Here is a 12,322-nt window from a genome sequence, read left to right as displayed (position 1 = left end):
AACCTGGTCTGAAGTCAGTGGTGCAGTGTTTCATTGTTATTTTAAGACACACTCTCCTCCCCACCAGATGGTTCGCTCATGTGCAAAGTCTACGAAGAGCACTCTGATTGGTCTGTTGCTTGTCAAACCCCAAACAGACCCATTATCAACTAAAGTACAACAAGCCTGCGTCTGCTGCAGGGACATTTTTTCCACTGTTGAAACTCACATAGAAGTGGAAAGTTGAAAACGCCCTAGATGCATATGTGCCAGACCATGTGCTTAGATTGTTAGAGGCCAGTGTCTCTGATTATTTGCACAAAAAGTACTAAAGAGTCAAATGACAGCTGAATACATGAAAATGAACTGTGAATATCGGTGAAACAGTTGAAAGAAAATACTAAATCTTTAAAAAACACATTTGCCATCTCAGTGAAGTTAAATTAACAGCGACAAATAAATGACACCATTTCCCGATAGTTTGAAATCACAAAGTTGACTTCCTGTTTGCTATGATGAGGAACATGAAGCTGGGGCACAGTTCCAGACTCTGCTGATGCTGACTGTGACAACAGATACAATCTGCTGCAGTTTTTTAAATTTAGGATAATTATTCTTCTCTCATTGTTCTGTTACTGTCTGGACTGTTTCCTCTCACATTCCTGGAGACTCGCTCCCTAAAGAAGCACAGACGCACTGACTCGATCGATGGAGCCAGTGGAATTTGACTGTTGTTTTTTTTTGTCCTCCAGTCACTGTTTCCATTATGTTCTGGAGCAACCTGGGATTCTGTTACATAACACACACATGTCCACACATTCCCCTTGCTTGGGTTAATCACAGAAGTGAAGGATCATGGGAAATCCTGGCAAATGCTTTGCTGTTTCATAAAAGCTTTGGTATGAGTCGGGTATATTGTGATGGGGGGGGTCTGTGAGCCTCTATGTTCTTTGTTCAAGTCACTTGAAACCCATGGACACCACATTGTAGATATTATTAGTTCATATAGTCAAAGGTTGAAATATTAATGTTCTAACATCTGTGATTCACTCAACCTTAGACTGTTTATAAATTGGACGACACGTCTCCACTTCCTCCCACTATCCAGAAATGATGCCAAAATATTCAGAATAAGAGCGCTGCCATTTTTTGCCTGAGTGCGATACATGCTCTCGGCCAATCAGGAGTCAGTCTCAGCTGTCAATTATGACATTTCCCCCGTTTTTATAGCATCAAATACCTCGTGAAAACCAAACCTTCCGGAAACATGAACAAAATCTGCGTGATGTGAACTACTCTAAAATGACAGAAACCATCTTTGAGGAAAATGTTCTTTGACTTTTTAATTTGGTCCACGTCCCATCCACCAACAAGGAGGAAGTGGAGTTTACGACCTATACTGCAGCCAGCCACCAGGAGGCGAGTGAGATGAATTGGCTTCACTTTGCTGGTGATGGATAGGTTTTCAATTACCTCCCGTTTAGTTGTAAGCACGTATAATGAGCGGCTCAACATGTAACCGACTATTTCCCCTTCACTGAAAATTATAGCAGCACTATGTAAGAATTCATAAATGGACATTTTCATTTATCTTGAGCTATACCCCTTTTTTTATGGATAGGAGGGTGGAGATTGAGGGATTTATGCCAGTTTGACGTGAATCTGGACCTTTACAAGTCTCGGTATGTTGCATCAGCTCACATGGTAATGAAATAGCACAATACATAAGATAAACCACAAACACCCAACAGCATCACTATCTGCTGCTCTCCTCGTCTCACTTGTTCGTGGGTCTTCTGTCATCTTCTCACTTTAACAGCCTCTCCATCCGACCATTTGTTTAGTTGGCCAAACATCAAGACAAAGCAAAGCACATTCATTTTCAGTGCCAGATCTCTCAGTTCTGGCCGCACAGCTTGATGAAATCAGTTTGTCTAAAAGAGGATTAAGGCCTTGTTGTTTTTTCCAGATGGACTCAGACATGATGGATTAATCTATAGCGCCATCTCTCCGTTTATTGTGTTTCAGTAACAAACCTCCCTTAGGAAGAAGTAGAATTCAAATGTAGAAACATGAGTCTGCTCCGTGTAATTGTCCTGAATTGTACCTGCGACATTGCACAACACTTCTATTTATGTGTTTCCCAATTAATTCCAACTGGTTTCATGGAAAGATTGTTGTAATTTAATTGTGGGGAATATTGTCCTGAAGAGAAAAGTGTAATTTTAACAAAAGTATTCATAGATTACTGAAAACCTTATTTGCCTCAGTTGCTAATTTGATTTATGTCATGTATTATCTTATTTGCCAGGGACGCTTCTCACTTATTAAAAGCAGAATATCTCGTTAACTAGCGAGTTAAACTTAAAGACTGGTTTTCTTCAGTTGTCCCTGTGGTCAGATGTTAATCTTTTGGCCTAAGATTTAATTAAAATAACATAAAGCACATTTAATTAGTACAGTTTAACACACTGTAGTTACAACAGTAAAACCCATACTAAATACAGTGTGTGAGAAATAATATAACTTAATTGGACAACTACTTGCATGTTGACAAATTAATTGAAATAAATGTACCATTTGAACACTTTTCTTAGAACTTCGTTTTCCCTCTAACTTTTATAATTTGACATAGATGTTTCCAGTATACATTTCATTAAAATAATTTATAAATACTTGGACCGGGTGGACCTGTATAGTTCAGCATTACACATCTTTTTTTTACTTATTATAATTGTTGTCGTTTTTTGTTGTTGTTCTCCCGACACATTTCTTCTCATTGTGTAAACCTTCGTATATATTGCACTTTATCCCTCCAGTGAACAGGGACTGGCTCAACTGAACGACTTGAGAAATTCTAAAGAAAGAGGGCTACAGTATTGAACATGGCACATGAGTCAATTGTTGCTCATTGTAAAATATTATAATCTTTTATCTGTACTGTTGTGAGTGAGTGTGTGTGTGTGTGTGTGTGTGTGGTGGGGGGTTGCGGGGCACCAATATATTGTAACTATACCCAGCGGAAATAACAGCATTGCTATTTTGTAATATAAAAACAATTATATGTACTATTAGAGGTGTCTCTGTCCTTTTCTTGTACCATGATGCACGTGTAGGAATGTCTATGATTTTGACTTTTAATAAATTTTACTCCGATTTTTCCAACTTTGCTGAACCTGTTTGTTTTGTTTTAACTCAATGAGAATGTTTTTCTACTTAAAGGACATTTTAATGAAAATTATCAGAGCTTGTGATATGTGCATGGACTTCAATACTTGACAGTGCTCCATGGAAATAACATTTTAAGGGACATTGTGAGACGGGAATTTCTCAGGAAATAATGCGTGGATTCAAAAACAAATCAAACGTGTGGTGTTCAAATGCAGAAAACAAATCCTGATCTTGTCAAGTTACTGAAGTCTGGTACTCGTCAGTGGTGATGGAACTTAACAAATCTTTGAACTACAGTGAGGTTCATCACTTTTTTGGGTCCTCTGGAAACATCTCCATCGTCGTTCTGCAGTTTTTTCTATTTGCATGTGTTTTCTTAATTTGCAGTGAGTTGAGCTCTCGGCCACCGTACATTAAGAAACATAAGAGCACAAATATAACCAAAAAAAATGTAGGTGAGAAAAGAGTGAAAACTAAATATAGTACAACATTATAAAATGATAGTAGTAGTAGTAGTAGTAGAGTATAGTATGATATCGTAGGGTAGTGTAGTATAGTATAGTGTAGTGTAGTATGGTATTGTATAGAGTAGTATAGTATAGTACAATGTGGTGTGGTATAGTATAGTGTAATATAGTATAGTACGGTGTGGTATAATATAGAGTAGTATAGCATAATATTGTATTGTACGATGTGGTATAGTACAGAGTAGTACGGTGTGGTACGGTCTAGAGTAGCATAATATAGTATAGTACTGCGTGGTATGGTATAGTATGGTGTGGTATAGTATAGAACGGTGTGGTATAGTATAGAGTAGTTTAGTATAGTATAGTACTGCGTGGTATGGTATAGTATGGTGTGGTCTAGTATAGAGTAGTATAGTATAGCAAGGTGTGGTATAGAGTAGTATAATATAGTATAGTACTCCATGGTATGGTATAGTACGGTGTGGTGTGGTACAGAGTAGTATAGTATAGTACTCCGTGGTATAGTATAGTAAGGTGTGGTATAGAGTAGTATAGTATAGTACTGCGTGGTATGGTATAGTACGGTGTGGTGTGGTATAGAGTAGTATAGTATAGTACGGTGTGGTATAGTCTAGAGTAGTATAGTGTCGATTAGTGTAGTATAGTGTAGTATTAGTTTATATATAACTGAGTGTTGTCAGTGTATTAAGATCATAGACTGTATATAAAAGAGATTAAGATCAATGAGTGGTTATTGTTATAATAATGGTTTTCCTGTGGAGGGCAGTAATTTACTCAGTCACATTTAAACAACCAGAGAAGAAAAGAGGGGGCGGAACCATGTCTCCTGCAGGAGAGCCAGGCTGCGCACCGCGGCGAGAGGATGGGCCGCAGCGAGGAGCTCAGTGACTTCCAGCGGGGCACCGTGGTCGGCTGTCACCTGTGTCAGAAGTCCGTGCGGGAGATCTCGGCCCTGCTGAAGCTGCCCCGCTCCACCGTGAGCTCCGTCATCCTCAAGTGGAAGCGTGGCGGCATCACGACGGCTCTGCCCCGCAGCGGCCGCCCGCACAAGCTCCAGGAGCAGCAGCGCCAGGTGCTGGAGAGGGTGGCGCTGGAGAAGGGTCTGCCCTCCGTGGAGGCTCTCACCGCCGAGTTCCAGAGCGCGTCCGGGGCCAGCGTGAGCTCCAGGACGGTCCGCAGGGAGCTGCGGGAGATGGGCTTCCGAGGGAGAGTGTCCACGTACACGGCTAAAGGTGCGTTCAGGAGGCGTGGGAATGACAGGGTCTGCAGGTGTAGCATAGATATATATACATATAATTACAATAACTGTTACATTATTATTTCTCTTAAGTTTAAAGACAGATTTTTGCTCCTGAGTGAAGGTTGTGATCATAAATTATTTATTGGAAGATAATAAATAAATACAAATACTATTTAATATTTTAAATGTTGATTTTAACTATCACTGAAATCACTGCAGATAATTTTTAACATCAACATGTTAACATGTTTACCATCTTTCATGTTCTCAATTAACACAACAACATGCTTATTGAGAACATGCTTACCTCACAGAGCTGCTAACACGGCTCTAGACCTGTTTGTATAATTTCCTCTGGAAACTAAGTTTATTCTATCTGCACTTTTATTTTAGTAACATATTAGTGTGTGTCAGCAAATCCTCGCCTATCTCCTGTCCTCTGTTACATCATATTACCCAGAATCAGCAAACACTGTAATGAAAGTGATTTGAGGTTCAATCGTTTGTACTGATGTGACAGTATTTGTCTTTCTTTGATACGAGGAGGGGAAAAGAAGCAGACACTCCTCAGCCAAGAGGACGCCCAGGTGGACGTGTCCCGTCTCGACCTGCGTGTCGGACGTATCATCACAGCGCTGCAGCCTTCAGAGACTGGGAGTGTGTATGTGAAGCAGGTCGACGTGGGAGAGGCGGCTCCCAGGACAGTGGTCAGCGAACTGGCTCAGCACATACCAGTGGATCAGGTACGTTATTTTAAATTTCTAGAATATCATGTGATTTCTAGCTATAATTATTAGGGCTTCTACTACTTTAACATGGGGTGTCCAAATATTTTTGTACCAACATTACATCTCCTTGTGAGCGCTGACACCCCCCTCCCTCCATTTGCTCTTATGTAAGGTTTTCCACATGTGTTTGGAACCTGGCTGCAGGGATTTTCCTCAGTTTCCTCCTGCCACAGGAGCTTTAGAGCTCAGGCAGTGATTTGAGGTGGTCAGGTGGTCTGGCTGGCAGTCAGCGTTCCACTCCATCCAAAATGTGTGAGATGGGATTGAGGTCAGGGCTGTTTGCACTGTTGTCTAAAATGTCATTATATGGTGAAGCAGTTACGTTTGCCTTCATTTCAACTATGGTCTGGACTGAAACTTTAAAAAAAAGTGTCAGTGGACATACTTTTAGCCTTTTACTATATAACTGGAAACATATGCCTGCTGACGTCATGTGTGCAAAACATTGCGTGACTTTGCCAAAAAAAATAAACTCTCACAAAGACAAATATAACACTTTAGCTTCTCTGACACATTGATGGTGCTGCAGTGATGGAATTTTATTGCACAACTCTATTAAGGGGCTTTCTAATGGAAGCTGGGAAGAGAAAAACAGTTTCCTCTTTGTTTGCTTATTAGTCCACAAACTGCTTTTTGCCTGTGGTTGTTTTACTTGGCTACAATTGCACTGTATGCTGTGACATTCAGATTTTCCATTTCTAAATTTATTACAATATTGTGTTTTTAAAATTTCCAACAAAAGTCTTTGGGGATGGAGAGTTTCTGTCAGGGCAAATCCCCCCCGAACAAAGCAAGGTCCATAAAAACATTTAGTTTTGTATCCACAGAGCCAGTAAAGTGCTAAACTATCATGAAATATTGTGTCAAGCAGCTTGGTGAAAAATACAGATTTAAAACATTTTCTCTGCCTTGAGACTAACACACCCTTCCACTTCCATCACTATAACACGAGATTCATGTAGAGAATACATATAAAAATAGAAGGGTGTGTTTTAAGGGATGATTATTTTTAAAGGTCTCCGGGGTTCAAAATGAACACATACCATAAACCCTCAGACACAGTAATTCTATATATTTAAGAGACTGGAATCAGAATTATAGTCTGAAGCTTTGAAGCATGTTTGTATTGGCTATAAAAGCGCATTTAATCTTCTGTCCACCATGCAGATGCAGAACCGCATGGCCGTCCTGCTCTGTAACCTGAGGCCAGCCGAGATGGGGGGGGTGGTGTCCCAGGCGATGGTCATGTGCGCCTGCTCGCCAGACAAGGTCGAACTCCTTGATCCTCCAAGTGGAGCAGCACCAGGAGACAGGGTGACTTTCCAGGGCTTCCCAGGTACAACAACACTGTATATTCAAAAAAACACATCACTGTTTGTTCTGCATCATGAGGTAAGTGAGGGGAAGACTGCTGAAAACATATTTACTTCAAATATATTTGTTTGTAAGACACCTACGGAAGCGTGTTACATTTACTTGAGAAAAAAATGTCTGCTCCGTTTTTTTTAATTAAGAAGTTCGCTCAAAATCTCTGCACTTTCTGTCTGAGCGATCTAAACTAAAATAAAACCTGATGAAACTAATAAGACGAGACAAGTTTACTTCAGCGCTCTCAAAGTCGGCTGAATGAGAGATTGTGATTTTGGGAAAATCTATTTCATTAATTCAGAAAAATAGATTTTTACTCTCAAGTGAAAGCAATACACTTCTGTATGTATTTTTTTTTTTATCTATTTACATCAAGCAAACATCAGTATATCCTACAGTTTGACATAGATTGGGGCTGAGACTTTATCAGAACACACTGCGGGACATCCGTTGTCATCACACAGTAAAAAGGTGCCTTTGATTCCACTGAAATGAAATGTCAGTGCTGCAGCATACATGGTTTTCCTTCCAACTTCATGGCAGCCAATTTGGCAGGGGGCCCTCTCCCCTTTCACCACGACACCCCTTAAAGTCAGGTCCACAGGGAGCTGGTTTTTCTCAAACTCCATCAAACACCTTTGGAATGAACGAGAATTCAAACAGTGAGCAGACCTCACCTCCTAACCTCACTTCCTCTCTCTCCTGCGGCTGAATGGGAATAAATCCCTGCACCCGATTTCCATAATCCCATTAAGCCATCGTGTGGCAGAGTGTGTCCTGCAAGGGCTCTACATCCTACCAAAAATGTACAAGTGTCCTGAAATCATAAATCCTGCATGTGTCAGTGCACAGTAGAGAACAGGGATTTTCTCTAATGAATCAAACCCACTTCTGGATTACAGGTGAACCAGATAAGGAGTTGGATCCCAAAGAGAACGTGTGGGAGCAGATTCAACCGGACCTTCGCACGGATGCCCAGTGTGTTGCAACGTACAGAGGAGCGGCCTTCAAAGTCCTCGGCAAGGGAGTTTGCAAATCCCAAACCATGAGCGATAGTGAAATCAAGTAAACTGTCAGCGCTGCTTGAAAATCGCTGCATGCAAATTCCTGCAATGAAAATGACGTGGAAAGACTTCCCCAAGGATAGGAGGCCCCGTAGCACCACTTTAACACCCGAGGTTTTGGACTGACATGTCCAACAACCACATGGGTGTTGTATTTGAGTGTCCACATGCTTTTGTTGTGAAAGCCCAGGAAAATGAGGGTGACGCTTAAATTGCCCTCAGGGGAGGACAGATATGAACATTGCTGTTACATTTTGTTCCTATTATGAAAACCTGCAGTTTTGAATTTGGCCAAGGGAGGGCACTGCAGCAGCAATGATCATATACAGTATGTGTGTGGACACATGAGAAGATGCAGTACACATGAGAAGATGCAGTACACATGAGAAGATGCAGTACACAGCACACAGTCATATCCAACATGGTAAAAAGATCAAGGGGAAGAAGGGGACAGAAGACCCCCGTCGAGTTGTGAAAGTGTTTTTCCCATGTGACCACAGTGGTGAATTCCACTGACATGTGGATGAAACTCATCTGTGCAGTCCCATTAGAATAAGGGAGACATTCAACAGTTTTCTTTTCTATTCATGGTCAAGAAAAAAGAGCTCAGAAGTACCGAGTTTAACCAGCTGTAAAATGTCAGCTCTTTGTTCTTTCATGGAGGTTGTGTGGGTTTTTCACAGTATGAGTCTGACACCGACACATGATGTAAACGAGTCAGTGTATTGGTACAAACAGCCTGCGGCCAGTTTCATGTGAAGGACGCGTTCTGTCTGATCAGTGTTATAACGGAGATCGCCTCATTGTTCCTGATTTTTGTTAAACTGAAGTTTGGAAACTGAAAAGTGAGACTTCCGAAATGGATGTGAAAGTGGATGTTTATTCACCCAGAAACTTCTGTATCCGTCCTGCTATTCCAAACTCTGCTCTTGAGCTGTTTTAGGAAGTCAGTTAAAGTCACGTGCTACTTCATGTAACATGTTTCTGTTTGTTTAGCCTCCATTATGATCACTAATAATCAGAGATGTTCCAATACTGACACAAGCATCGGAAGTGCCTCAGATACTGACGAAAATGCCAGGTCGGGCAACGGCGAATATGTGAATATATGTAAAGGATAAAATCACTTAGCAACATTAAGTAAAACAATTAAAACAGCAAAACTTGTTTTTAAGGGTTTAAAATGAGCCCGGTCATAAAATGGTGATACAATCATCACTTCCTTACTGGGATAGTACTATACAGCTGTGGAAATACACTGATATCAAATCGGTACTCAGTATCTGCCGACACACAAAGTCAAGGTATCAGTATCTGGAATTGAAAAAATGGTATTTGAACATCTCCATTAATTATCCTGCTTTTTAAAAGTTGTCTTCGAAGGAACAATCGATAACCAAACATATTTTTGGTTTTAAAAGAAACTCTCTATTTTGCTTTTTGCTTGAGGCGGAGGGAGTCCATGAAATATAATCCTGTGTGTAGAAAAACACAAACACACAAAGTTCTTCTTCCCTTATTTTAAAGTAAGAACGGAAAAAAACCATTGAGTAGAATGGGGATGTGATTCAGGAACTAAGAAGTGGAACAGATTGTCCGAGACATAAATCTTTTGACAGAACTCGTGGGCTTCAAGTTACAGTATCACGCTTTCTGTTGTATAAGAACAATAATAATACACTTTATTTGTATATGCTGATGTATATATAGCGCTTTACATGTAATATAGATCTAAATAAAAACATGTTTAAAAAAATAAAATCTTGTTAAAATATAATTCATATCAGAGAACAGATTTTAGGGAACATAAGAACCTGTTGAAATTACATTTGAAAGAAAAGGAAATAACGGAAAATAATTTAAAAAAATTATAAAAGCACAGGATTGCGGGTAAGTGCAAGATCTAGTTAAAGGCTGAAGTAAAGAGAAAGTAAATATTATAAATATAATAAATACTCTTTATTGCGGACACTTGGATGACACCACACGTTATGTGATTTTTTTCTGGTTTTTTTTTTAACATCTGGATATAAGTCCCTAACAATTCACCCTTAGTTCCAGAAGAATTTCCCTGTGGTGTCCTGGAGCCACACTTTGAAGTTTTGTTTTTGTTTTTGTGCAGAGCAGAGCAGAGGTTTACCTCATGCACACCAGAGGCCTGTATCACTAAGCTCGTTCAACATACTCAGGATATCTTCTTGTTATCCGGCTTCACTTAACCTAACATCGTCCGCCCCTGATAACCTGTGCTATGAGCTGGTTATCAAGCGTTTCCTCTTATATGGAATAAAGAACTTTATTCACGGTTCTGATGATGTCGCTCATACTTGACGACTCTGACTCTGCTTCATGGTTCTCAGGACGGCTGATGTTGGGATATGTGAAGCTGGATAACGAAAAGATATCCTGGGTATGTTGAATTTGCTCTGTATGTGCTGACCCCAGGATGAATGAAGCCATGCACCATGATTTGTGTATGGTCGACTCATCCAGCTCCGGTGATTCCTTCACCCCCTTCGCCGTTACGACTTCTTTTTTACCTCACTGAGCGTTCTGCTTTATAAATTGTCTCCATTGAGACGGTGGAATATCTAAACTCTTTTAGATAAAGTCGTGACCCTCACTGCATTTATGTAAATCAACAATTCTTGATTGTAATATTTTTGAGATCTCTCTTTTTTGGTTCACGTCAACAGATGAACCACGGACTCTGTGTGTGTGTGTGTGTGTGTGTGTGTGTGTGTGTGTGTGTGTGTGTGTGTGTGTGTGTGTGTGTGTGTGTGTGTGTGTGTGTGTGTGTGTGTGTGTGTGTGTGTGTGTGTGTGTGTGTGTGTGTGTTTCTGAATCGTCCTCTCATCCACACCTCTGATCTGGTTTCTTTATTTGAAGTTTCCACATGTGTTAACTCATGACTGCAGTTTGTTGACGTCCCTGTGGTCATGGGCATCTGGGGCTGATTTGTTTTCCAACTGTGAACAATACAATGATTTGTTTGTTAATTTTTTTCAATAGATTATTTTTATAATCCATGTGCTATACTTCCACCAAGAAGGTTCGGTTTTCACTCCCTTCTTTCACTTTGTTTGTTTCTCAGCAGGATAACACAGAAACTATTCTGTGAGATGGGATTCGGTGGATAGACGTATATTTCTTTTCACTTTCACCATTTCCCCAGAGAATAATTCATGGAACTTGATGAACAGGCATATTTAGGGGACTGATAACTATGAGCGTGTGTAATTTGGTGCAGCCTGACTGGATTTAAGGGGACTGCAGGGGTGTAGTGGAGATATGTGCTCTACTGAATGCTATGTCATTCCATGTCTGCTCTTACTAGTGTTGGTCAAACACAGCTGAACTGATTTTTATGGGATTTTTCTTGAAGCGTGGGGCACGACCCAATTACGAAAATGAATCATGATGAAACCGATCCAAAATAACCAGGGACTTCCTTTGACGTGGTGAGATAGGTCAGTAGCCCATAGGCATGTTTCTCTCCTGTCTAATTGAGATGTGAATACACACTTTTGTTCGATTGTTACAAATGGTAATGTGGTATCTTAATCAATAAATCAAGTGACTTATTATTTGTAAGAACGCAGGTGAAAGGCAGACTTGGTTTGTGTTGACTACCACAGGCTGACATTAACAAAACCACTCGATATCACACACACACACACGCCAACACACAGCTTCAGTACATTTGACTCATGTAGGAACCAATAGAGGAGACGTTGCTGGAGAGAGTGGAGATACTGTAGAGGTTCATCACACGTCTCCGTCCCCGCCCCTGCGGTAACAAACCTGGAGGAGTCGGTCCTGGAGGTGTGTGCAGCCGCTCGACTCGCTGCGGTTTCTGTCTGAGGGGAAAGTTTGTCAACAAGCAGCTGAAGCCTGGTTTCATCTGAGCTGAGTCAACCCACGAGCACAGACCTGCCCCCTGTTCTGCATCCTGTTATTGAAAGACAGAAAAGGGCAGGAAACCCATCGAGAGTCCTTCCACATATATACGCGTCATGGTCTCCCAGTGTTTGTGTGGTATTTAGTGATTGCACTTATTTAATTCCATCCAAATTGCTTATATGAGCAATTTTCTTGTGTCTGTCTGGGTCTGTCTGGGTTTACATTAAGAGACACAAGACACTGAGACAATCACAATATGAACTGTGACATGTTCTCTGCTTTTCTTGGAAAATGCACAACACTACTGGTGTTGTTGCAAAG

General features: G+C 40.7%; 1 protein-coding gene across 1 annotated transcript; it reads left to right on the top strand.

Annotated features, from left to right (window-relative positions):
• The first annotated feature begins 4,445 nt into the window (after positions 1–4,445).
• LOC117765581 (aminoacyl tRNA synthase complex-interacting multifunctional protein 1-like) lies at positions 4,446–9,491 on the top strand. Its single transcript, XM_034592058.1, has 4 exons — positions 4,446–4,870; positions 5,422–5,621; positions 6,834–7,002; positions 7,937–9,491. The coding sequence occupies exons 1-4, from the start codon at positions 4,501–4,503 to the stop codon at positions 8,101–8,103; spliced, it is 906 nt and encodes a 301-aa protein (XP_034447949.1). The 5' UTR covers positions 4,446–4,500; the 3' UTR covers positions 8,104–9,491.
• The last annotated feature ends 2,831 nt before the right edge of the window (positions 9,492–12,322 follow it).

This window comes from Hippoglossus hippoglossus, chromosome 1 (genome assembly GCF_009819705.1).
Source record: "Hippoglossus hippoglossus isolate fHipHip1 chromosome 1, fHipHip1.pri, whole genome shotgun sequence".
Classification (NCBI taxonomy): Eukaryota; Metazoa; Chordata; class Actinopteri; order Pleuronectiformes; family Pleuronectidae; genus Hippoglossus; species Hippoglossus hippoglossus.
This window is presented reverse-complemented; position numbering and strand designations above follow the sequence as displayed.

What these genes read in the sequence shown, in the direction of transcription:
- LOC117765581 (XM_034592058.1), top strand. Translation starts at nt 4,501, where the DNA reads ATGGGCCGCAGCGAGGAGCTCAGTGACTTCCAGCGGGGCACCGTGGTC. An exon ending in GTCCACGTACACGGCTAAAG is followed by an intron (nt 4,871 to 5,421) that starts GTGCGTTCAGGA and finishes CTTTGATACGAG; the next exon opens with GAGGGGAAAAGAAGCAGACA. An exon ending in AGCACATACCAGTGGATCAG is followed by an intron (nt 5,622 to 6,833) that starts GTACGTTATTTT and finishes TCCACCATGCAG; the next exon opens with ATGCAGAACCGCATGGCCGT.